Raw genomic sequence first — 26,791 nt, forward strand, 5'->3', positions numbered from 1 at the left:
TTCCCAAGAAAAACTGCAGGGACTGGTCCATGAAGGTAATCAGGAGCCAAGTATGACTCAAAGACAATGTCAGGGTCAGTCTGATCTAGTGGTGAAGGTGTTAGACCGGGAGCAGGGAGACTGAGAGTTCTAGTCCCACCTGGGGCAGAAAGCCAGCTGGGTGACCTTGGGCCAGTCACTCTCTCTCGGTCCTAGGAAGGAGGCAATGGCAAGCCATTTCTGAAATCTTGCCAAGAAAACTGCAGGGACACGTTCATGTAGTCACCAGGAGACAAGATTGACCTGAAAGCAACGAGAGCCAGTTTGGTGTGGTGGTGAAGGTGGTGGACCAGAAGCCAGGAGACCGTGAGTTCTTCTGCTCTGCCTTAGGCACAACGCCAGCAGGGTGACTTTGGGCCAGTCCCTCTCAGCCCTGTGAAGGAGGAGGCAAAGGCAAACCACTTCTGAAAATGCTACCAAGAAAACTGCAGGGACTAGTCCAGGCAGTTGTCAGGAGCCAAGACTGACTTGAAGGCTCCAAAAAAGGAACCAGATTGGTGTTGTGGTTAAAGGCATCAGGCTAGAAACTGGGAGATGGTGAGTTCTAGTCCTGTCTTAGGCATGATGCCAGCTGGGTGACTTTGAGCCAGCCCCTCCTTCTCAACCCTGGAAAGGAGGAGGCAAGGGCAAAACACTTCCAAAAATGCTACCTAGAAACTGCAGGACCTGGTCCAGGCAGTCACCAGGAGTCAAGACTGACTCAAAGGCACCAAAATCATCATCATCATCATCATCATCATCATCTGTTATATGATGAAGATAACCTTACACCACCACCTCCTGGAATGCACCATGTGAATAAAAAGCAGAGCATATCTTCAGGGAGAACGAAGACAGCCACCATATTCAGAATACTTTTTTTATCTTGCCCGCCTTGAGATCCGGCTATTGGACGTCACAGCGAGGTTGAACTCCAGCATCCTTGTAGTATAAGCAGAGGGATCCCAGCAACAGTAACAGCTGCTGAGACCAGGAAGCAACTCCCCCATATTTTTCTCAGGCCAGTGGGCTGAGCAAGAATGCATTGCGAGAAAACCACATCCATTTGCAGGAAGAGCATAATGGACCGTGATATCAGTCCCAGCCTTAGAGACCATGTGTCTTGAAACTACATTCTGAATTACTACCAGTCTTCAACGCTGCTTTCTCTAACATGTATCCCAATTGCCGTATAGGAAGCTCACTTCCAAATGCAAGACACTCCGTTCCCTTCATGGGCATTACTTAACTCTTCACGCAATACTTCCAGCAGGTGCAACCAGGTATTACGCAATCACTAAAAAGTTGCACAAAGTTTCATATTTCACGGGAAGAAACCTGCTGTATGTGGATAGGTCCTCCTAGTCATAAGAAGTTTAGCACAACTGGTGGCTGGCTATGACTTCCTTTTTATTACCCTTGACAAACTAGAAGAGGCAAACCTCAACCAAGTGCTCTTTGGTGAGCACATGTTCAGCACGCAGATCCGAATTTCTAAAAAAACTCCGAGTTGCACATCAGACACATTTGCAGTTGGAAATCGCACAATGCTCAGTCATGATAATTTCCTAAGCCTAAATTTCATGACTTCCAGATTCCAAACGGGGAGCAGCGTTAATCTTCGGCATTGGGAACAACAAAGACTTTGCTATAGCACTTTAAAAATGATCCTGTTTGTCATTTTATTTATTGGATTTATTATAGCCATCCTACTCCAAAAGACTCTTACTGAACAAGCTTTTGTAGATCGCAGTCTGTTTCATCAGACACATCCAGAACACAACTTGGGGTCACACTGAAATCATAATTGGGTTTGCAAGACCCAGTTAAACCACAGATGTCTCAGTGAGAAAAAGAAGATGGACAAAAACTTATAAAGTCAGCCTGAATGAGCACTTCTGTCAGGGGTGTCCATGGGGGTGTGTGCCAAAAAATGCAAGACGGTTGTTATGGCAGCACATGGACAAAGGGGCAGGGCTTTGATGGTGCCATCATAGCTCCCACTTTTTGACCCTCTCCTCCAGATGCCACTGACATCTCCCATTCTCCTCCCCCAAGCTGAAGTCTTCCAGACGTGTTTTGTTGAACTTTAGCCTGGGAAATTTGCAGCTTGTGATTCAGGCTGGAGAAAGCTAAGCCATCTTCTCACCTCATTGCCACCTGTCCAGTCTTAAACTCTAGACCAGTGTTTCTCAACCTTGGCAACTTTAAGATGTGTGGACTTCAACTCCCAGAATTCCCCAGCCAGCATGGATGTTGGGGAGTTGAAGTCCACACATCTTAAAGTTGCCAAGGTTGAGAAACACTGGCCTAGACTGACAACTCCACAGCAGCAGGATTTTTCTTCTATTATCCCTTCCCACAATCAACCACATTCATCAATAAAACCAGCACTTTAAGAACGTGGAACATCCCACAATGGGGGCTGGTGGGCAGAACACGGGTCTAATGGGAGATTACCTGGGATTTCAATAGATGAAAGTAATTGGAATTCTCCTTTCTGCCTCATTTTCGTGTCTTGCAAAGACACAAAACAAACGAGGAACGAGAAACCCACTGGTTTTGAGCATTCTTTCTGCTCCAGAAATTAAGGCATGCAAGTTAAATTAAGTTGTGTTAATATAATACAATTAATCCTGTTGCAGTTTGGTCTATCCCGTTATCAAAACCCAGATCAAAACTAGTTTGTCACCCTAGTTCATCTTATGTTGATTTATCTAGTCTAATGGGCTACCTTACAGCCCATTTATTGTCCAGGGAAACAAGAGCAGGAAAAGGAATGACCACAGAGTGGACCCCATTAGCAGCCATGTCTTGGCTGCTCCCATTGTATTTTTCATAGCAAAGGAGTTTGGGCAAGGCTTAGCCTCCCCTTCCTCAGGAACTGGGACAGTGTATGTGTGTGTGCATCTGTTTAATACTTCAAACAAAGTGACTGCTGGAGTGGTGAGCAAAAGAAAATGAGGGTCCTGTTGTTTGCTGGGCCATCTTGGGAATGTTTATAGTCAAAACTTTAAACCATACTTAATGTTCAGCCTGATTCAGCATGTTGTGTGAATGTCTTCTCAGAGACAATCAGGGCAAACAGAGGAGAGCCGTGTGTGTGTGTTGAATTCCTTCCGCTTAATTTTACACACATGAGAGGTTCTTCCATGCCTGTCCCCAAATGTTCCACAGATCTTCCCCCCTCCCCAAAGAGCTTGAAAACAGTATCCTGCCTTGCAAATTAACCCCTCTAGAAATCCGTGTTCCATTTCAAAGCCCCCTCAAGTTCCTGTTCCCATTACGGAAGAGCAAACCAGGCAGCAAAATTAATTGAAGCCATCTCTTGGACCCGGCTCAATGTCGCCTGGAAGAGATTAAACGGCTTTGAAACTTGGCACGTTCAAAAGTCAAAGCTTTCTTGAGAGAGTTGTCGGAGAACTCACTAATTCTAAAAAAAAACAGAAGCCAACACAGGACTGTCAAAGGTAGTGGGACAATGTATTTTTCCACTCAGAAGACCTAACTGGAAGATGAAAAATTAACTTAAGCAAGGACTTGTGTTAATATGGAACTGCATTAAAAGGAACTGCTTGTATGAGCTCAGGGAGACCCCACTTAACACTTCCCTCCTGAGTTTTATTTCTAACCAACTTGCAATAAAAATTTACTTCAACTATCTTGAGGAGATGACTTCACAGACCACGCAACACAGCAGAAGATCTTGGCCAGAAGAGGACCTTGGAGGAAATGAATCTGACCCAACACCTTCTAAGCAGACACTGTCAGCAGCAAGCCTGCACACTTTGTGGAGATCACACAGACCCCCACAACTGATTGTCTCCAGAAATCCATATGTAAATTCAGTAAACACCCAGATGGGATAAACTTTGGCCCATGATCCTGAAGAGCCAAATTTCAAATGCTCATTCTACATGCAGAAGAACCAAATGGTTGGCTTAAACCTGTCAGGACACCTATTGCTCTATGCTCAGCTGGCAGGAGCTAAACATAAAAATTAGAGAACTCTGTGGATAATTATATAAAAGGCCAGGTATATGCATTATTCCCCAATGTTAAATAATAATTAAACTAAGTATTGATATATAAGGGAACAAATATATTGGCTATGCTCTGTTAGCACAGTAAAGCAGGGTTTCTCAGCCAGGGTTCTGCATCACCCCCGAGTTCCGTGAGAGGTCACTAGGGGTTCCCTGGAAGATCACAATTTATTTAAAAAATTATTTCAAATTCGGGCAACTTCACATTAAAGAGGCCAGTTTCATCCTTTATTTTTATTTAAGAACATGGTTAATGCATCTATAAAGGCCCACCCATGAAAGGAATATAATAGTTTTGTAGCTTCTGGCCTACATTTGAGCCTGAATATGTAGGGGTTCCCCGAGGCCTGGAAAATATTTCAAGGGTTCCTCCAGGGCCAAAAGGCTGAGAAAGGCTGCAGTAAAGGAATAGCTATGAGTATAATTCTGCAGAATACATTAATGCAGTTCATTTCCATGGCCTAAAATAAGTGAGAAAAAGTAACCATGAGAAGAACCTTCCAATTTAGGCACGTTGAACAGCATGAGAATTGAAGCAAACAGAAGATGTAAGAAATGAAGAGAAGAAAAGATCGAATCACGGGGTTGCTGGCCAGCAGGAATAAATTCAGTTCTGAAAAAACAACATGCACATGCTCACAACCACAAAAACACGTGTGACTTCAGGACCACCTGCACGCTTTCAAGTGTCAGCAGCTTGTACTGCCTGCTGGTGAGCTGGACTATACTTCTCAGCATAATGTGGATGTTTCCTCTTTCGCCAAGGAAGAAACGGGCAGACACATTTCAGACGCCAAAGGTTTGAGGGCAGCTTCTTCAGTGGGATTCTCTAGTTAAGAAAATACACCCCTTTAGTTTGCTAATGGCCGTCTCCGCCTTGAGGAATTGGCACTTAAAGTCTTTCCCCCAATGGGAAAAAACAGCCCCTTCCGATCTGGAGGTTGCAGAGCCTATTTTTTTCCTCTTGCCATCTGAAGTCCAACTGAACGCCTAGAAAGGGGCTTTTATTCAGCTGCCAGGAGAGCAATTGACCGGATTGCCATCCAAGAGACACAGGCTGCTTTTCAACGCAGCGCTGAGTAAATAACCGAGGATGCATGAATTGATCCCTTGCAAGTCTCCAAAGCTGCTTCTCTTTGAACCTGGGCAAAGCGTGAATGCCTCACACTCCCACCTCCTCTAAAACGCCGGGATTTTCTTTCACAGCCCCATCATTCCAAGCTGCCAATATTTTTGCAAGCTGTAGCCCTTGCCAGAAAAGAAAAGGAAAAAGCTAAGAAGTTTATGGCCTCTCTCTACCTCAACTATCCCCGATGCTGCCTTTCAATTATATCCATTCATAAAATTCACCAAATGTCCAGAGGTTCAGGCAGTGGAATAATTCCATATTTGTGGGCTGCTGCACAACTTAGGCAAAACAGCTGACAAGTATAAGCTAGTGGTTAGCTACCACCATTCACACAAAGAAAGCCTCTGATTCGGGAACGGGGGGTTCCGGTTTGAATCGGCACCAGTTTGGGTCAACCTCCTGCCCTTTCGTTGGTCTACAGCTCACAGCCAGCATTTCTGCAAATCACAGCCTTCCCCGTTTTTATTCCTATCTTTAGGTATGCAGTACTTGGAAAATGACTTTATTCTATTCATGTCTGTGAGTGTATCCCACAATAATGCCATGTCAAATCTGCAATCTCTTGCGTTATTTGGAGAGGACAGAGCCAGGCACAGGACACAGAGGATCGGAGAACTGAGGCCCAGGTCTGGCAGATCTTGCCCAAGAAAGCTGACCATGAGGAACAGAAGTGCAGAGTTAAAAGGAGGGAATGTTTAAAATTCAGGACATCTGAGGAGGTTTTTATTTATTGATGCACTGTTTTGATGTCTAGTGGTGAAGATGCCAGGCTAGAAACCAGGCGACTGAGAGTTCTAGTCCCGCCTGAGGTGTGGAAGCCAGCTGGGTGACCTTGGGCCAGTCCCTCTCTCTCAGCCCAACTCACCTCACAGGGTTGTTGTTGTGGGGAAAATAGGAGGAGGAAGGAGTATTAGGTATGTTGGAAGGAGTATTAGGTATGGCTGCCTTGAGTTATTTATAAAAAAAACAATAAAGGCGGGATAAAATTAAAAAAAAAAACACTAAACTCTCCGCAAGGCATCATAATGCTCGACTCCTCAATCATTTTGATTTGATCCTGAACATACATACATACATACATACATACATACATACATATATATCATTCTCCATGTGCAAGCAGTGTTTTTTGCAGATAACACACAGGATTATTAGTCTTTGACTTTTATTGAAGGCTAGCTTGGAAGCTGCCACCTCATGCAGAATGGGTCAGGGATGCCACTGAGGCTTATTCACTGAGAAAATGGATATGCCATCTGCTGCCCTAATGGCCTGAGTGGCTTATATGCTGCAGTGAAAACATCAATAAAGCAACAAAGCCTAACATGTAAATCTCAAAAACTAAAACAAATAATATTAAAAGGTTGGGGAATATAAATTTATTTTGAGCCCCCTCCGAAACTGTAGTAAGGAGGGAGTTCACTTCAATGAACTTGCATTCCGTAATATTGGTCCTGACAAAGTAGAACTGGTTACGGAGGTCCCACCTCAGTTTTTGTGGTGGACTGCCATTTCCCACTGAAAATCCCAATGTAGGCTAGACTGTATGGGAGGAGATGGTTATATAAACAGCTTGTGTAATGCTTCATACACCATCAAGGGGTCATTATATTTAGCTTGGAAAGCAGCTCACAACAAGTGAAACTTTTTTAGGTAGTCTTCAAGGGCCAGTCAGGGTTTGAGGACAGCAGTGGATGGGAGACACCAGGTCTCTCTTATCCAGGAGTGCAACCAGAAGTATTTTTCCATCCTGAAGTCTGGCCTCTGGATTCAGTGTCTGAATTATCCTGGAGATACACAGAGGCTTTGATGATGCCTACTCTAGAGTCCATAGAACAGGAAGATAGTTGAGTGTCATCGAACGTATTTGTGATCCTTGCCAGATGTTTCATAAGATGGAAAATAAGATCGCTCAGGACAGCTAAAGTACTGTACTGTACTTTAGATACCGTACCACTCTCAGGCCATCTGGCTGGTGATGTTTTACTCAGTTTTCATGAACAGAGTCTTAAATGTTGAGTGTGATCATGGTTCCCTGGGCAGATCCAAAGTGCTAACAGGCTTAGCAAGTGTAACCACAGACTGTATATATCAGAAGTCTGACTCCTTGAGAATTCAAACCTGTTGTACCTGGGTGCATTCTGCATGTCAGGGTGGAGGTGCCTGATGGGTTAGTGTATTGATATGTTACTATTGCTCAATATCTTAAGTATATTCACCATATAATATCTTGGCTCAGTTGAAAAGCCAAGGACTTACTTCCTAGCCTTGCAGACATGGTGGGAGGGTGTGCACAAAGACTCTGTTTTGGCCCTGGCTTGCTCTCAAACCGACTTCTTTTTATAGGGTGTGTGTGTGTGTGTGTGTGTGTGTGTGTCATTTTAAATGGCATCTATAACTGTCTGGGGTTCCTGGCTTTTGGCCAGGGCAACTAATTCCCTCTTGCTAGCATTGTTAGCTGTAAGCAACAGACTCAGTTTCACAACCCGAATAGCATTTTTGTAATTACCTTTTGTTACACATTGACTAATGCTCTGAATATGTGACCCATTATTTTGGCATATAGCTTACTGGTCTTTCAGCCACACAGTCCTTTCCCAGCTGTCCGATACCCAGCCCTCCTCTTCTGGCTTGCTCTATTTCTCCTCCTCCTTTTCTTTCTTGCCTGGGGGAGACCCTGGAGGCGTTGGGATTGGAAGTGGGACTAAGGCCACCTTCATTTGGGACTAGGATTCACTTCTGGGTGCTGGAGATGTTGAGTTGGCAGAGACAGGTAGCAGAGCCTCAGCTCTTGGGTACTTTATGGGGGGGGGGATTCCAGCCCTCCCTTCCCCATCCCCAGCACTGCCCATGTTTGAGTCGACAGGCAAGAGATGGCTTGAGAAGTCAACCTCTGAGACAAGCTACAGAAGTAGCCGATTTGTGGTAGGAGACCGAAAGGTGCAAAACCACCTAAACCGACTTTTGTCAACCCAGGATCCGTACCATACAGCTTTAAAGACAAAACACAACAAGGGGAACCAATGAAGTTTGAGCAAACTCCGTGGCCTCCACCAGTTCGATGGAAATACATAGAGAAAAGGGAGAAGGGGGAGGAAGAAGAAAACAGCCGAGCTGCTGGAATCCTAAAATGAAATTCCACGTTGTACCATTTCAATGCAGGCCCCTCCCTGCAACCCATTCACACTTGAAATCTGCTGGCTAGGACTTTTAGCTGATGTTACGACCAGCATCAGGAAGGGATCGCAACACCCTCTGCTCTCAATTTCTTCCCAATAAAGAAACCTGAAACATGAGATAATCGCCCCAGCTGTGCTTGGGATGGGTGGGGAAGAATGGCAACAGGTTGACGCTCCAGGACACACACTTCAAGCTGCGTTTGGGACAACAAGCAGCTCCCTCCCCCAACAGCAAGTGGCTGATATACTGGTGGGGTGGGGTGGGGTGGTTGACTGATTAATTTGGTTTTATTTTTATTCTGTCCCTGAGTGGATTATGCATAAATCCAGTTAGCCCCATAATGGCTTTTTCCCAGAACGGCTTTTAGAACTGCCAACTGCATGGAAACTGTTAAGAGCCACTTCCATCCTATGGCAGAAGTTGAACATGAAGTTGACTGAAAAGTCCAAGTACTCTTCAAACTGGACATGCAGACGAGAAGCATAAAGAGAACCATAGCTGTGTGGCTCCTTCAAACAAAATTCATTGTTATAAATAAGTAATAATTACCCAATTATGGATTTTGAATTATTTCCCTCCTAGAGTTCAAGGTGGAATAATATCTCTTTGCCTATTTTTGCCTCCACGACAACAGCCCGGTGGGTAGACTGAGTTCAGACAGTGATAGTAACCAGTGGACTTCTGTGGTCGAGGGTAGACTTGAACTAAGGTTCATCTGCTCAAGGGCTGCTCAAATGGGGACAGGTGTCGAGAAGTCAAGAGGGCAGCTGCGACCACTTGCCCACACCTAAAAAAGGAGCAGGGCTTTGATCTCCCTCCCTCCCTCCCTCCACTGTCCCCTCTCTCCAGGCCTAACCCAATTCTACGTCCAGGTCCGAGGCCAACACCCTCACCATCACCAAGGTGGCCACTCTAATACCTTTCCAGAACCATCCAAAATGACACCAAAGCAAGCATTGGCATTGGCATTCTCTAGAACTCTCCATCTCATGAGATATTTCCAAAACAAAGCAATGGGGAAGAAGCATAAAGCAACGGTTCACAGATCAGGCTTGCAGATTCTCTGAAGCAGTTTCCTGACCTGCAGTTCAAAGTAAGAGAAAGTGGGTTGCAGCCAGGGACTTAAAGCATTCCTCTAGAACAGTTTCTCAAGGTCGAGAAACACTGCTCTAGAAGAGCCAATGGCCAAGGTGTGCTGGCAAATAATGCCTCCATGGACATATCTGACTCTGTTTCCTTAGACTGTGCATTTGTGCATGTCCCTGGGTGGATGCGTGCATTATAGGAAGATGCTGCTGGTCACCAACCATCACCGCTCTCTTAAAGATATCAGGCCCTTCATTCCACAGATAAAGCTGACTCAACCAAGATTTGCCCATCCTCAGTGCGGGCAGAGACAAGTCAAAATTGTTACAGAGGCCAAATCTGTGTGAGCATTTTGGATTCAGAACCCAGCCCAGCAGCACAGTGGAGACAAGCATTCCAGAGAGGTTTGTGAACAGAAGACCATTCGTCAGAGTAACAGTAGCCGGGGAAAGGCCTTATCCTTCCCGTCAGGCATTTCTTCCCACAGCAGAGCAAACCTGTATCCAGAGAAAGAATCCTGTGTGGAAAGAAGAGCTGCTGGACCCCAAGATGCATGAGATATGAAGCAGTAGCTTCCCACATCTCACACAAGAACTTGGAAGTCCATGAAAGTCAGGAGAATAAAATAGCAATTGTATTCCGTTACTAAGCACTGAAGTCCTCTGTGTGACTCGGCAGCTGCAGCCCAGCTTTCCTTTCCCCACTGCTGCAACACATCAGCAGGACCACCACTTGATTAGTAACAGAGAGGGCCCTTTCAGCAGAGATTAGCACTACCCTTTGATCTACATGCTCCTGGCACTCATCCTAACCCTGCCCACAAACAACACCAAGCAACTCAAACAAAGGCTCACCAATTTAGTCCCAGGAAGTGGAGCTTGGCCTGCAGGATGGAGAGGTTCAATCAAGCCTTCCCCATCTTGGTGTTGTCCCCAGACAGCGGAGGGCCACTGTCTCCACAAGTTGCAGTCCCCATGACTAAAGGGCACCAAGTTGAAGAAGGCTGGGTTGAATCTATATGAAGATTGCAGACCTGCTCGAAAGCTGAAGCGAAGGGTGCCTGAGAGGACCACAATGGGAGGCAGAAGGTATGCGTTCTTCCACCCCTCAAGGCACCGTTGTGCAAGGTCTGTAGTTCAACTCTAGAGGAAAATCAGACTCACGCTAAGAGGTCACTACCAGGCCCGAGAAAGACTCTGTACCAATTTTTTTAGAAAGATGGAGGACCATCAGCCACTGACGCTCTCTCCCACCCCAGAAATGGGTAACACTTCAAACTGCAGTAGACGGCAACCGGGTGCCTTTAACTCCCATAAGCTCCAGGCAGTCTGGTCTTTGGAAAGGGATTGTGGGTGCTGTAGTTTAAGGCACCAGTTGCCTCCCATTGCACTACTATATCTCCTCCTCCTCGGATGACTGCTACCTTGGGCTTAACAGGACGAATTGTGCCGCCATGTGTTTCAGTGCCTGCAATATAGTGAGAGGGAAGACCAGACCCCAGCTGCAGCCCAGAGAAGCTACTGCCAATGAGGAGAGAGAGAGGCTCAACATACGGCTGCTGCACGTACCAGTAAGGAATCAGCTCAACGTTCTGTGAGGAACTCTACGAAATATGATGGCTACTTCCGAAAACATGTTGTTCTTCATCCTAAAGATTCCAGATGTGGGGGCCCAACAGCGTATTGGGATAGCAGGAAAACTCCAAAGGAGTTGCTGCCTCCCTCCCACCTCCCATTAGCTGTGCCCTAAAGATAACTTTCAAAGCCAAGCTTTAAGGCCACACAGAAAAAGGACATCGTGGCTTATTGGAATCACCAGTGACTAACTGAAGATGCCACCCTCATTGCTTCACAGAACGACCATCTAGAAAGGGGCCACTGAGGCCCACCCTCTCATGCAGGAGCCCCAGTTATCAGCCTTCCCAGCAAATGACTCTCCAGCTTTGCTTGAATGCCTCCAGCAAAGAGTTGCCCATTGCCTCTCTGGGTCACTGGTCCCACCGTTCCTATTTGTCCTAACAGAATTGGAGTCTTCCTTCCCATACCTTAAATCTGTTGTTCTATGTCCTGCAAGGCTAAACATTCCCAGCTCCTTCAAGCCCTCCAGGTAAGTCTCTTGTCTGCTAATCATCTTCGCTGCCCTTCTCTGAACCAGCTCCAGTTTCTATGAATCCTCCTTAAAATGCAAGGCCCAAAAGAACCTGGTCAACTACTTTAATAAAAGAACAACAACTTCAGCACATTAAAAGCACAACCGTCATCAGCAGAAACAGTGTACCAAGTGCGTAAGGGTTGCGCCATGATGGATCCCAGCATACAATCAAAGCAGAGCCGAAAGAGAGGAAAGCCACTTGTTCTAGGTCGCCACATAACTGCCAGCCCTGATGAAGTCATTCTGCCTGGCAGGAATGAGGATGAGGAACGAGGAAGGCGCTCCTGTCACAGAGGTGGTACCAGACGCTGCCTTTGTTGGCAAAATGCTTCCAAAGAAGCAGTGATGGAGCAAACGCTGACACAAAAGCTTTTCTCGGCAGCATCAACGCCACTGGAAGCTGCCAAGCAAGTTGCCACTGAAAGCCGCTGTGAGAAAAATCAACCGCAAAGATGTCTGGAACCGCACCTGCATATTTTAGCAATTAGTAAGCAATGCCCTCCAAAAGTATGTTGGAAAAACTGCTGGAGTTTGTTCAACAGGGATCAGGGAGATTAAGAGAGAAGATTACATAAGACTTTTGGGCAGGAATAGTATTTGGGGTTAGCAGGGAGGCAAGAATCCCCTTCTCCAAGTGAAACATGGGAAAGCTTCACCCAGGTGTCAGACTCACTGGCCCTTTCCAGGGTTTACCGGCATGTAAAGGTTGTGAAGGCAACATCTGGATCATTTCTTCCAACCCAAAATGACCTGTCTCCCCTGCGCCTGCTTTAGAGTGGCTTTCCCATGGGATGCTGGCTGCACAACCCCAAGGTAAAGTTCTCCAGCACACAGTCCTGGCACCACAGCCTCTGAAGGCTGCCGGACGTGTGTCGTGAAAGGCTCCCCAGCCTTCCCCAATGGAATGCTGAAGTTGTGGGAAGGGGTTTTAAGCACATGTCCAGCAGTTTTCCTGCAGCCCACCAGGTGTGTGTTTAAAATGTAACTCAAATCCAAATGTAATCTCCCCCACTTGGATTTTATATTTACATTTATTATTTTACTAACTCAGTTGCTTACGTTGTAATTTTATACGTTGTTTTTAAATGGTTAATTTTCTTGTAAACCGCCTAGAGTCCCCCTTTCTAGGGGGAGATAGGCACTGATAGAAATTGGAATAATAAATAAAATAAAATGTCTCTCCCGCCTGGCTTTGGGGCCTAGGGAAGTGCTAAAGGTTCCCTCCGCCTTCTTTCTAACACTACTGGCGTAACTCTGCACATCTGATCAAATCCATATTTCACTAACACACAAGAAATGCACAGTATGCATAGGGGCAGATTTCAGCTAAGGATTAAAAGGCAATCTGATTACGCTGGCCCTAGTTCCTCTTTCATCATTAAGCGAGGAGCTTTTTAAGTTAGGATGAAATTCTCTAGTAAGACAAAGAGCCAGGGAGCTCAGTTTAGCTTCTGAGCACCAGATATTTCTGGAACAAGAAATGTTCAGAAAGGTGAGATCATCAAAAAGAGAAATTCTGCCATAGATGGAGACAACAGACTCCAGAAGAACACAAGCTTTCTAAGAAATGAGCAAAGACAGATGCAAAAGAGCATTTCCAGAGTCACTGGACTTCCTTCCCCTTTTCTTATTTCGAAGAACATCCTGCTCCCTAAATCAACGGTGGAACACTCGAGCGAACTGATTCTGTGGAACTGCCACGTCTAACATCTCTCACCTCCGGCCAAGCTGACTTGGGGCCATGGGGGGTTGTAGTTCAGCGGTATCTGGAGAGCCACCAAAAGTTTGTCATTTCTGGTCTAGATCCTCAAAGCAAAGTATAAAACTTAATATACATCCAACCCCCACATTGTGATAAAGCAGCGATCTGCTGAAAGCCACCTGATGTATCCCTCAGCCTAGCAGCTATACAGTATTTCTTAAAAGGAGGTCCCAGACAAAGAAGCCCAGCTATTATTTATCTGATGCCAGGCAACTGTGGTTAGCTTCCAGTGGCAGAGAGCTTCTCCAGATGATTCCAGAGTGAGCTTTAATGCAAGGATCAGGTTAACGCACTGGGCTAAGCCTTAAACTCAAGACTGCAAAACCCAACTGCTACATCTGGAGAACATGGTGGGTCAGACAACCCATACCTTGGGAGCATAATGCGATGGTCTGGTCCAGACCACATACTAAGGAAACAGCTGAGTTCTCACAAGGTGCTGAATCACAAACTACCCAACTCTACTGCAATCTAGTCTAACAGACTATGCAAACCAGTCAGAGGAAATCCCTTGGGCCCTCCAAGCACATGGGGTTATAGCCTTCCCCACCTACAACTGGCCACCTGGAAGGCTTCTGGTTGGAGATGACTGATGGGGAGCTTTAACAGCCCAAAAGCTGTCCTTCATGTATCCAACCACTAGAGTGGCTCATGGTTAGCACCCAGCCCCACCCTAAGACAAGAGTGACCACTGGTAAAGTTTTAAGATATTGTATCTTGCAATGAAATAAACTCACCCCTCAAGGCTGATGTCGTGTTCTCCAAGGTATGGCACACTGCCAGTAAAACACCTAGAAGAAGAAAACATCCAAGTTAAAATTAATCAAGCAGCTAATTGGAAATACAAGTTGACTCTTAATGCATTGGTTGCATGATGTCACACTGTGGCAACACATTTTAAGAGCTGTTATTTGGGTCTGTTAATGGCCAGACCCAAGTAGAATTCTGGGACTTGAAGTCCACACATCTTAAAGTTGTCAAGTTTGAAAAACACGGCTCCAGGACAAGCCCTGTTGGCTGCTGTGAGGCACACCAACGTCAAAGGAATACCTATTTCTGCATCAACATGTAGCACAAGGCAACTGCATGGCAGCAATGTATTTTCTTCCTTTAAAATACTGGTGAGGGGGGAATTATACAGGCATTCAGCACATGAGTAAATCTTCTTTAAGCCCAAACAGCAGCTCTTACCATGACTTACTTTCTAAAGTAGCATTGTATTTGCAAAACCAGTATAGCTATGTATGTGTGCACGCATTCCAACCATTTTTCTGGGTCCCATTTGCAGTAAGAAAACAGACTTGTAATTTCAGCTGGAGGAATGAGCTAGACTTGAGGGGAGGGAGAGGTTTTGCAGAAGAAAAAGGATGGGGGGGGGGTGTCAAAAGCTGTTATCGATAGCTCTACCCCTGTAAGCCACCTTCCATGGCTACTTGCTTTAAAATAGACCTGCAGTTGTTATGCACCACCTGATTCCTGGCTAATGATGCAACCCATTTTTTGCAGAACCAGAATCTTTTAAAGCCGTGTTTCTCAACCTTGGCAACTTTAAAATGTGTGGACTTCAACTCCTAGAATTCCCCAGCTAGCAGGTGGCTTTTAGTAGATTGCTGTTCTACCCCAGTTTGGGGGTTGGATATTTATTAAGATTAATACTTTGCTTTGAGGATCTAGTTGAAGTCCACACATCTTAAAGTTGCCAGAGTTGAAGAACATGGCTTTAAAGCATCTGAGAGGCCCAGAGGCACAACACACACTTAAGACCCCCCTCTTCCACTCACACCCCTATGGCTTTCTTCTTACAAAACCCTATCACAATATTGTTTTCTCCGCTGTTTCTTGTCCACTGAAGTCATCAGCCTATAAACAGAACTGTGTGGGGAAATCCAAAATGTTAAAATCTAAGTCCCGAGAGCAATTTCTTGTAAGGTTTTCGTCGCCTGGAGAAGTATTAATTCATCTGATCTTCTCAAATACTGCACCATACTCTGGAAGAACTTTCTGTGTCAAGGACGTGTGTACGTGGACCTATTTTCCTCCCCCTTTTATAAATGCTCCGACACAACACCCAGAATTAGACCTTCTTTTTAAAAAACAAAAACTTTGTCCTAATTTGAAACAGCTAAAGCAAACATTTCTTTAAAAGTTCTCTCTACCTTGGTGCAGTCTACCTGGAACCCTGGGCTACCTGTGCATTTCGCAATTGCCATTGTTTGTTCTGAACACAACCGCTGAAAACCGATCATGCAATTTCCCTCATCTTGCAGAGGGAAAGAAAAAGGACTGCTACTGTAGTGCAAGTCCTAAAAAAAGGCATCTCGGTTAAAAAGGAAAAAACATCCCCACAACTGCCCCCTAAAAGCAATGTGGATCATGTGTGATGCAGCCTCCCCAGGTTGCCCAACTCATGTCTAGATGAATTCTGTATTTTAGCTGACCTCTATTCCTTTAAGAGACCTGTCGGTTAAGAAAATTGCTGAATGAAACTTCACTAGCAAGATCCGGGCCTTGCAACAAATAAAATCTGTCGGTGGATACGCTGCTTCCAGACACTTCCTGTTTTTTTTCCACCACAGACTAACTGGCTCTCCTCCTACAGTGTCTGCACCAGAAAGAGACAGGACCCCAGAGAATGGGTAGGAAGGCTCCTGAGCAAGGCGCTCATTCGAACAGGGGACCCAATCTTCTTGGCAGGATGGCCTGCAAATTCATGGGGACTTCTGACGTGCTGGAAGCCTCAAATGGAGATCAGTCATTCTAGCAATAAATGCAACGTTCATGCCTTGCATTCTGCCACAGACTGATGGATTATCTGCCTGTTTGAAATGTAGCCTCCGTTGCTTTAACCTCATTCTAAAGCAAGGTACAATAATACCCAAGTTACATGTGCAAACAACAAAATAAATGCCATGGACCAAGCACTGTGTTAGCAACGACTTCAGCACACTCAATCCCAAACAGGAATGAATAGATGGGTCCTTGGCTGGTGCTGAAACCTAACTAAATTCGGTGCAAACTATAACTGGACGGGTGTGTGGGGGAGTGTTTCAGTATTTGGGATGCTAGTGTTGAAAAACCCTCTCATCAGTTGCTCTGTAACAAACAACTGGGAAATATGGCTCCTTCAAGAGACGATATCCAGTCCTTCTTAACTTTCAGGTATGTAAACTGGAAAATGAATGGAGGTGTAACTAGGAGCCAGCTTTCCACCGTGATACATCAGGACTAGAGTGGGGAAAAAACAATCTGCTGTTGGCACAAAACTGTCTGATCCTCTGTGGGGAAGAGGGGAGGAGGTCTAGATTTATGATCCCTTGGAATAGAGACTGTTTTCCTTCCCCCATATAGGATTCCTCCTGATTGCTCGCTTCCTCAGCTGTGGAAAGCAAGAAAACAGGACTAACTTGATCACTGTAACAGCTCCGAACACCCTGGATAAACCTGGCGCACAGCCCACCGACTACAAGGCAGCCCTTGGTTAAGCTGAGCAAAGCTCTAGAAATATGTCAAGCGCATCTCCAGGCGTGATGAGAAAGCTTCAGAAGTAATTTCACCAACCTCATCTTTGGGATAATGCTCACTATGCTCTCTAGTTCTGCCAGAGGTTTATACATACAGAAGATAAACATGGCTCTGAGGAGCTCCATTTGTTCTGAATTACTAAGTTTCACCCTGGTCTTTGGATGAACTGAAGACACAGAATCTCTGGGAAGGAGTCTCAAAGCCCTGGAGCTGAGTGGTGGTCAAGCCCTACAACAGCACCCCAATTTATACTGCGCTTGTTCACCTGGAAACACAAGAGACAGGACCTACCTCCATATCATCACAGCCACAGCCTTTCACTAGAGGCAGAAGCCAGCAGGTTCATATTTCACAACTTGTTCAACTGTGATTTAACCGCAGAGGTGGGCCATCTGAGACCCCAAGACAGCAGGTAGACCAATTCTGCAGTCACCAGAGACTTCCCACCATCCCTGCTGAAAATTGGTTTCCTCTTGCTATTTACAAATGTGCAAAAATCTACTCTGAACTCTTAACTATTAAAAAAGAAAAAGGAAGTGCCAAGTTTAGTAAGGTAACATGGCCAGGATAGGGAGCCAACGACCATCGCTAACAAAAATACTGTATGGTTGGCACCAAGCTGCTCAGCATTTGGCCCAGCTTAACATCAACTCACCCAGGCATAGTTAGACCGGCTCTGTCAGGCCTTGAGATCCAGTTCAATATTGTCATTTAGCTTAAAACATTTCTCCATTACCCGATTGGCTCCGGGCCCCGTGATCTCAAGGCCATCCCTCTTTGGCAGCTCCGCTCATTTATCTCTGCTCCAGCTGAGGCCAAGAGGAATCAGCCTGAAGCTGTTTCTCAGCAGGCAAAATGGGCACTGGCCATTTCCCCCTCTGAGAAATCTTCTGCCTTGTCCTTCTCTCGAGGCCTGAGCTTCAGATGCCAGCTAAAAAACTCCTTTAAACCCGGACAGCAGCAGAAAGCATCTGGCGAATTGAGGACTTTTTCTTTTATGGAAGATCTTGGCCTGCACGTGGCATTAGGGCCAGCCCGGGAGTTGCCTTACATCGCACCCCATCTCGCAGGACCACAAACAGAAACCAGTGGGAGTCCACCACGGAGGAGAGAGACATCAATGCAGCAAACCCACCGCCAAGGCCGGCACATTCCTGCGTGCCCTGCAGATGCTTTCATCTCAAGAGGAGAGAAGGCCTTCCCATGAGGGGGTGGGCAGGGAGCTCTGCCACGGGCCTGAGAGAACTTTGCGAAGGCAGCAGGAATAGGCAGCGCTATGGCACAGTGGTATAAAAAGCGGTACTTCGACCCCCTCCCTTCCCTTCAATTCTATGCAGGTGAGCCACAGGGAGATGCCAGGGAGGGAACCAGCACCTCCCCGCTGCAAACCGTGGACCTGCATGCCCACGTTGTGTTTGCAGACCTCTGGGAAGACGCAGAGAGAACCGAGTTGCAAGCCGCAGCCCGGTTCACCCGCACCTGCATCCAGAGGGCTGATGCTGCTCCCAAGCAATCAGCAGCAGCGGGCAAGTGGGCACCCCACCCGATTAAGGAACCGCCTCCGTCCAACGCACCACCCGCCGGAGAATGTGATTCAAAGCGTGTCCAACGAGGATGGGAAGCCCAACCACAACAGAAGCAGAGCAGCATGGCAGGAGGCCTGGACTGGCCCGAGAGAGGCCGGAGGCGGAAGAGGTGCTTCCCGAAGAAGGCCGGTCCCCCTTCACTCTGCAGCCTGATCCCGAGAAAGCTTGAACCAGCTGTTCCAAGATGGAGGAAAACAAAGCTAAGGTGAACTCGCCCGTATCTCCAGTCCGTTGAAAGAAGGAAATGTGACACAGAAAATCCTCACCACAGAGAAGAAATTGACCCGAGTTTCCACATACTTTCACCATGGGGGAAAAGAAAAGGTATTTTGCGTAAGGTACATAGCTGGGAAGAGCAGAGTCCACAGGTCCGCAGTGCGTTGTACGCCACAGCTGTACAATCTGCCAGGCTGAGCTGTATGTTCTTAGAATCCTAGGGTTGGAAGGAGGCCATCTAGTCCAGCCCCCTGCCTTGCTGGCTGGGGAATTCTGGGAGTTGAAGTCCACCCATCTTAAAGTTGCCATGGTTGAGAAACACTGCCTCAGACCATTGTGGGCAAACGGCTGTCCAGTCTTTCCTTGAAGACCTCCAGGGATGGAGCACATGTCATGTCCCTAGATAAAACGCAGGCCCGGACCAAGACCGGGGGCGGGGGGCAGCGCAGAAGCTTGGGGACTTCCTCCCTGACTCAGCAGAAGCCTAACGAGTCAGCAAAGGAATCAACTGGTGGACCCTGGATCAGGTCAACCAGGGTACAGACTGGCCAGGCTCAGCTTCCCTGCTTGGAACTGATAAAACCCCAGCGAGTCTTCCCACAGCTGGGAGGACAATGCTGCAAGGCTCCAGAAGCCCCACTCCCCAATCAGCAGAGTGGCTAAAATATCTCCTTCTGACCCACTTTTAGGCAAACATGCCCCCCCTCCAAAATGTAGGTAGGCAGCTATATCTCATTCTGGAACCAGGTCCTCCAATAAACTGGCTCCTGGTAAAACGAGTTACAAAAATGTTCATCTCAACAAATCAAATCAAATTTTTATTACGGTCAAAACCAGCATAAAGTGGGTGGGGTACAGTCAGTTAAAAGCACAGAAAATTTATAACAAGCCACATTTCTGATGGTTGGGTTCCCCAATCTCTGCTGGGTTTTCAAGATTTCAAGGGAGACTTTCCTCCTTCAGCCAAGACATAAGCTGGCTTTTTAAGCTAAGACTGATTAGGCCTTGCAGAGGGTAGCAATGCGTCTTCCTCCCCAATAAAGGGCAGAGAAGGCAGCCTTTTTTGCCTCACTACGTTGGTGGGGTGAGGGCCCCCGTCGGTCACACCAGCACCTCTCAATTTTTAACAGTCCTGCAGCAGGTAAAGCAACCTGGGTAAGATATACAAACACAATGAGCAAATCCCCCATGATACAGAACATGGTGTAATTGCGTTGTATTATTTTTCACACACAGTCTACTCCTTACTCACGTAGAGGATAAAAGGGGTTAAGATGGGCGTGAACACAAAAATGCGCAATTCCATACTGGAGATCATCCATCATGTTTAGCTTCAGAGACCCCAGAAGGCCCATGTCTGCCCACCGTTCTCACCAAGGGTGAGACATTTTGATGAATGGTTAACAGGTGGTGACCTATTTTACAACAAGGATGGATTAGGAGGCCATCCAGGGATGACTAGAATCCAGTAGTCCGGAGCAGACTACGTAAAATTGTTAAGTGCCATTGACTATGATCTAGTCACAATTTTTCAAACCTTCTGACAAGTATAATTAGCACATACAATGATACGTACAATACATAATTAGCACATACATTAGCACATAGACATTGATACATAAACTGAGGCTTGGCTGGAAGTCCCCAACCACTATTCTCTCGATATAAATGTTAGAAGATGCTCAGAGATGGAAAACAGTGACCTTCCGGAAGGCCCTGAAGACCTGGTTCTGTCTCTCGCCTGGGGCGGGAAAGTGAATAACCGTTCTTGGGGGTGGCTCGCGCCCTAGAGTCCCTCCCACCAGCCTGGATTTTACATCTCTCTTGGATTGTATTTATTTACTGTATTTTATTATAACTCTTTTATGTGATTTTAATGTTTATATTTTGTGCTGGATTTTGTTGTAAACCGCCCAGAGTCCCTCTTCTGGGGGGGATGGGCGGTGGCTACATTTGAGCAATAAATAAATAAATAAAGTAAGTAAGTAAAATGCTTACACATTTCCAGATTTCTTGAGAAAAGCGTGTAGTCCCAGCCCTTGCCCTGGACATTTGAGTTTTGTTCTTTCTATGCCTTCCAACAAACAGTTCCATCAGAAAGAGACAAAGCAACATGTTCCTCTTTTCCTCAAAAACTATGGAATGACACTACACTTTTGGGCCTGGAGAGGGGCTTATGGTCATTTCCGGTATGGTTGCAGCTAATTATATGAAGATACAAAACGACGCATCCCAGATTGCCATGATCAACTTACTATTTGGAGGTCTTCTATAGGGAAGATCTCCAGGTGTGTCGAAACGTCCTCCACCGTGTGGCAAGGGCAATGGGAGCTGCAGTGCAGGATGCCCAGTTAAGGAAGGCCAAAGAGCTTAGCAATAACAGTCCTGGTGGCATCTACCTAGAGGCCACAACAGCACCACTATCACTATACAACTACTGTATGGTACAACAATGAAAAAACTGATTCCTTTACACTCCATCTTTTCCATGCAATGGGGATGCCCTAAAGCTTCAGACTCTCCGTGTTTCTTCTAATCAGGTGGCAACTTTGACAAAGGGACTGGCTTGTTTGAAAGGGACCAGCACAAGCTTGGCATACTCCAGCCCTTTCAGCAGGAAATACTTGTTTGAGACACGACAGAAGGCGAATATTCTCCAGCATGTTTCACTGCCCAAATGAAATGTTTCATTGAGTTGTCCCAATCAGGGGCAGCAAGTTAGGGAGGCTGGCAGAACAGATCCTCATGCAAGAAACAAAGAGGTCATGTGGTCACCAAAGATATCTGGCTAGGATGAGAAACTGAATGCCAAGTTGATGACTTAATCCCACAAGGTAATTTTTACATTAAAGCATATAGGAACCAGTGATCAGGTGCGAGTGAAGCTCCCTGTGCCTGTGAGACTGGAAGAGGGAGAGAGTGAAGATTGTAGCTTGCAGGTTCTTTGCATCTCACATCAACCAACCTCAATTCAATCCCCACCCCACCCCCGAAATGCTGGGACTACACTACTCACAAGCCATCATAGCTTTTCTGCCCACACTGTCTTCGCCTTCACTTTTTGGGTTTCTCCAGACTGGGGGAGAGAACCAGTTTGATCTAATGCTTCAGGTCCTGAACCAGGACCAGGGAGATTGTGAGTTCTAGTCCCACCATGGGCATGAAAGCCAGCCGGGGGACCTTGGGTCAGTCCCTCTCTCTCATCCTTAGGAAGAAGAAGGCTGGGCAAACCACTTCTGAAAATGCTGCCCAGAAAACTGCAAAGACTTGGCCAGGCAATTGCCAGGAGTTCAGAAGGACTTGAAGACACCAAAAGCAAAAAACAAACAACTCTCTCCCCCACAGTTGTATTTATTGCTCTTCTGCTAAAAACCTGCCTCCTTTCTTGCATCACTTGCATTAGAGGACATAACACTCTAGGCCGCTGGGGCCACATTTCCCCCGAAACTTGGGATGTAGCCCAATGGCCTTCCACAAGTTATGCCAATAAGATAAGGGAAACCTCATTGAACACATGGGGAATAATTACATTATGTGAAGTGAAACATCTTAAGTCTGAATTTAAATTAAATCCTAAACCAAACACGGTTTTTGCCCGGCTCCATCCATGCGGGGAAGCATGGCTCCTGATTGCAAGATACAGGGCAGGCCGAAGCTGTAAGTGCTGATCCCCAGTCACCAGTTAAGGTGATGGGTCAGTGCTGGGAATACTGGCGGCCCACAAGCTCTGAGTAAGAGCAAGCAGTATTAAGCACTGTGTTGGAAGGCAGGAAGGGAAACAGAAAAATGGAAAATTTTTACTGCCATCTCAGGAAATCCACCACAAAGCATGCCTGATATGTGGCTACCAAGTTTCTGAGCCAGTTTTTTTTTCTTGTTCCATTAAAATTCCCTGCCCTGCAATACAAGGCCACTGCAGCAGAGGATAAGATCTGAAAATACACAAAACTAATCTGATCTGGTACTGGAGCTGACGGCCACTCAGATATTTGAAGGCATACATGACGCATATTCATACATAATGGACACTTCCTCAGAAGGTTCTGGGGGCGCTTCTAGGCCACATGCTTTGGGTTTCTTCAAGCCAAGTAACTGTCCTTGAGCACAGGTGCTCCCAGCCCAGTGCAAGTGTTTGGGTCAAGGACAAGAGAAGTTCTCCAACTCAGTGTCAGAAACACCAGAAACCAGTGTGAAGGTGGGACTGGCTGAGAAGATCCACGCTGAAGTCCCTGCTTGTCCACAGAGCTCCTACAGAGACTTTGGGCTCAATCTCTACCCACAGGTTCTTTGGGGGGAGGGGAAATGAGGGGAAATGGACTCTAAGAGGGAGGGAGGGAGGTCTGTATTTGACTGCCAAAGGATCAATAGGCCACTGAGACAGGGGTAGAAAGGGAATTTTAAGCAAGGCTGTTCCTCAATTCTTTGTGTTACTGGTGGCATTTCCTTCTGACTGGCAATATCAGCAAGTGCCCATGAAACTGAGGGGCAGAAGGTTTAATACATTACCTGCAGCTAGTCAAGGCAAACCACTCTAATTCACCCCTCCTAAAGCAGGGATGGGCAGCCTCTGGACAGTCCTCAGAAAGCACGCACAAAATTTGGCACCCAAGTTGCTCATTTTTGATGGCAATGTTTTTGCTTTGCCTTATTTCCCAAAAGAAGGGGCAACGGGGTTATTCGCCTATGCCTTCCTCAGTCGGAAAAATAGCAACCAACCAGAAAAAGATTTCAGCCCCTCCCATCCTGAGGACATCAAGGTGACATGGATCAGTGACACACATCCCCCCAAGTTCTCGGAGGCCAAAGACATATTCGAAAGCTAACATGCGGCCCCCACCTTGAAAAAGGTCTCCCGCCCTTGTCTGAAAGCTATTTGCACCAAAGAGGACAAAGCCATCATATTTCCTCCAACCTGGGGCACCTTCCGTCGCAGGGGGCCATGGCACTGGATGATTCTGAAGATCAGGGTCACCCTGACATTCTGCCCCCTGACAAAAGGTCACAGTTTACTCCAAGAATCCAGGGAGTGTGCCCGGAAATGCTCCAGCCTCCACCAGGCTTGGCAACAGCCAAAGAGATTTCTCTACAACGTCTAAAACAAGGTATTCTCAGGACAAGGCAAAACGATGCTAGTCATCCCCCCTCCCCTAATTGTGGGACCCATCATCCCCTGCCCTCCACTAGCACGGCTGACAGGAAAGAGGGCTCCAGGGGAGCTGCCGGCCACGTGCCTTCTGCCTCCACGCTTTCCCCCATGGCCTTTGGCATCCAGGCCCTGGGGAACATTTGTACTCAGCAAGAGAAACTTGCCAGTTTCGGTGGCACAAAAGAATCTGCCAGCAAAGGGCGGAGTGGTTCATTCCAGGTCTCCTGGGAACGGAAGAAAGTGAGCAGAGGAAAAGGCAGGATTCTCGCAACATGTTTTTCAGCCACCACATTTCCTCATAGCTGAAATCAGGAAAGATCCCTCTGCTGAAAAGCAACAAGCTGCCTTCAACTTCCTTGCAAACTTGAAGGGCGAGGGAGGAAAATGAATCTTCCCTGGTTCTTCAAAATATTCCATTCTAACCCAGGTTAAGGAAGTTCCCTAAAAAAATTAAAAGTAAGTCTAGCCCCGTTGTTACACCCTCCTTATCAAGCTCCCTGCTTGAACCCCCTGAACAGCCGACTCACATAACAAGGGTTCTCTCTCCCTGGCTGTCCCTGCATTGCAACCATTTATGTCATCACCCAATGCAGCTATACAAAAGTGGGTTTTCACCACCACAGCACAGCTGCGAAGAAGCTTGGCCCTTGGAAACACAACTGGAGCATCCTTGAGCACTGGCGTGGCCCTCCCTTGCTTGGCAGAAAAAGACTCGCGCTCCTGTTTAGACCGAAGGACCCGGAAGCAGTTTCCGACACTGGACAGATCCATCCTACAGGCTTACTGTGACTCTGCTGGAGGCAGTTAGAAATCAGAGGCATTGCCTTGAAATTCTGAGTATGTGGCTGCAACTACGAAATTACTCAGACTTATATAGTAGTCAAGTTACTTTCAAGCCTGCTCAACTAACTTAGATTACTGTAAGAGGAAATAACTAAATCCACATAGTGCTTCTCCAAGACTCTGTTCCTGTTGCTCTCAAACAGAGCCACCAACTTTGCATCTATCCTCTGCCCCTTTAACCTGCTTTGGGTTCCCGTAACCAGGGGTTCTCCATCTGCCTCTTCCGTTTCCTAATTTCTGCACCGTGCTGAATCTTTTTGCCAAAGACTGGGCCAACAATTGGGAGAGAACTCCAGCCAGTGCTTGCAAGTAGAGTTTGCAGCACAAAAGAGTCAACCAGCAGAAGAGAATACCCTCTTTGCAAGTCCAGGGACCAGGAACCTCAATCCAGGTGCTTCAAGCGGTTCAGCTACCTAGCGTATCTATTGCGCAGGAGGACTGCAGTGAATAGTGAATGGGATAGATTACTTCCACAGATTATTTCAATAGCACCTGTAAAAACACTGCTGGACTCTGGCAGGGAGTTACCTATGCAATAACCTCACCTTGTTAAAAAGCTATAGAGATCAACATGCCCTGACAATTAGGGCTGGGCAGCTCTTGCATCTCTAGAAAGCACACTTGCATCAGTCTGCAACACCTTAGAGCAGCTGTGACGTTTCCTAGGCTGGCCTCACTGCCCCCTGGAAAGGTGTGGCTGCCTTAAGGTGTTGCCGGCAGGTGCCACAGTCCTGCATGCAGTGAAGCCTTTGGGAGAGATCAGACTGAAGCCTGCACAGCCCTGCTGAGAACTGGAGGGAGATGTGAGAGAGACCTGTTGTACAGAAGCCCCAAAACGTTTGCAAGCCAGTACCAGGAGATCATCAATTCTGCTCATTCACTCAATGGTTCTGTGTTCAACAGAGTCGTGTTCCTCAACCTTAGCAACTTTAAGAGGTGTGGCCTTCAGCTCTCAGAATTCTGGGAGTTGAAGTCTGCCTATCTTGAAATTGCTGAGGTTGAGGAACACTGCAAAAGAGGACTCCAACTGCTTCCAATGGAGATCTCTCTGCTTGGCCTTCAGAATGAAAAAGGGAAATCACAGCACACTGGAAACATCTGAAGAGTCATCACACAGAAGAGTGTGTGTGCTTATTTGCTATTCTCCCAGAGGGCAGGACCAGTACCAATGGGCTAAAACTACAAGGAAGAAGGTGCAGGCTGGATGCCAGGAGGGACCTCCTGACTGGACTGTAGGCTGAGTCCTGGCAACTGGATTTCTTTCGTTTTGGCTAAAACGTTGAGACTGAAGAAGCTGCTTGGGCAAGCAGTGAAACGTTTCAACCAAAAAGAAAGAAATCCAGTTGCCAGGACTCAGCCTACGGACAATTCCACCTGAATGACTGAGAATCTTCATTGACATACCCCTGACTGGACAAGTGTCAGCCGATGGAACAGTCTGCCACATGAACTAGTGATGTCTCCTTTGCTACAGGTCTTCAAACAGACTCTCAAGTCTGACATCTTCATCTGTCAAACATGCTCTAGGGCAGTATTTCTCAACCTGATCAACTTTAACTTTACACTGGCTGGGGAATTCTGGGAGTTGAAGTCTGCCTATCTTAAAGTTGCCAAGATTGAGAAATGCTGCTCTAGACTCTGCCTGAATGGGCTTTTTTTCCACAACAGCCCATTTTCCTTTTGCAAATCACAGGTCAGAGTCTGTCTTTACTGATCTGCTTCTTTTCAACTCAAGCACTGAAACAGCTGCATTTAGGAAATGGCTGTTGTTCAGCTGACTCTTCTAGGGTTATTCGCCAATAAGCATAAGTTTCAATTCAAAGTGAACATAGCATTGTGATTTTTAAAAATCATTTTTACCAGGAAAAACCATCAAGGAGTGGGTTAGCCTATTTCTATGTCCTGATCAAAATGTGTGTTTTGCTCGAAAGAGTTTAAGCACACAGCCTCAACAAAAAAACCTGAGAAAAGATGGTTTCCCCTGAACAGGTGTGCCTGAAAGCTGGTGTATTTATAGCCTGCAGCAGACTCAGTAAAGGAGGTGTAATGATTGACAGTGTAATTGCTGATCAATACATTTGTTTGCATGGAGTGGCTCCTTCATAGCAA

At 46.5% G+C, this 26,791-nt stretch overlaps 1 protein-coding gene across 2 annotated transcripts in view; it reads right to left on the bottom strand.

Annotated features, from left to right (window-relative positions):
* The window catches only part of TGFA (transforming growth factor alpha), a 40,621-nt gene that overhangs the window by 9,775 nt on the left and 4,055 nt on the right, over nucleotides 1-26,791 (bottom strand). Inside the window, exons 1-2 of one of the 2 annotated variants that reach the window (XM_063311580.1) lie at nucleotides 18,744-18,801; nucleotides 14,107-14,160 (exon numbers count right to left, since the gene is read on the bottom strand). In XM_063311580.1, the coding sequence (XP_063167650.1) occupies nucleotides 14,107-14,160; nucleotides 18,744-18,786 (97 nt within the window). In that variant the 5' untranslated portion in view covers nucleotides 18,787-18,801. Of the gene's footprint in view, nucleotides 1-14,106; nucleotides 14,161-18,743; nucleotides 18,802-26,791 lie in introns of those variants that run through there. The other variant, XM_063311581.1, reaches the window with a different exon arrangement.

This window comes from Candoia aspera, chromosome 9 (genome assembly GCF_035149785.1).
Source record: "Candoia aspera isolate rCanAsp1 chromosome 9, rCanAsp1.hap2, whole genome shotgun sequence".
NCBI classification, from domain to species: domain Eukaryota; kingdom Metazoa; phylum Chordata; class Lepidosauria; order Squamata; family Boidae; genus Candoia; species Candoia aspera.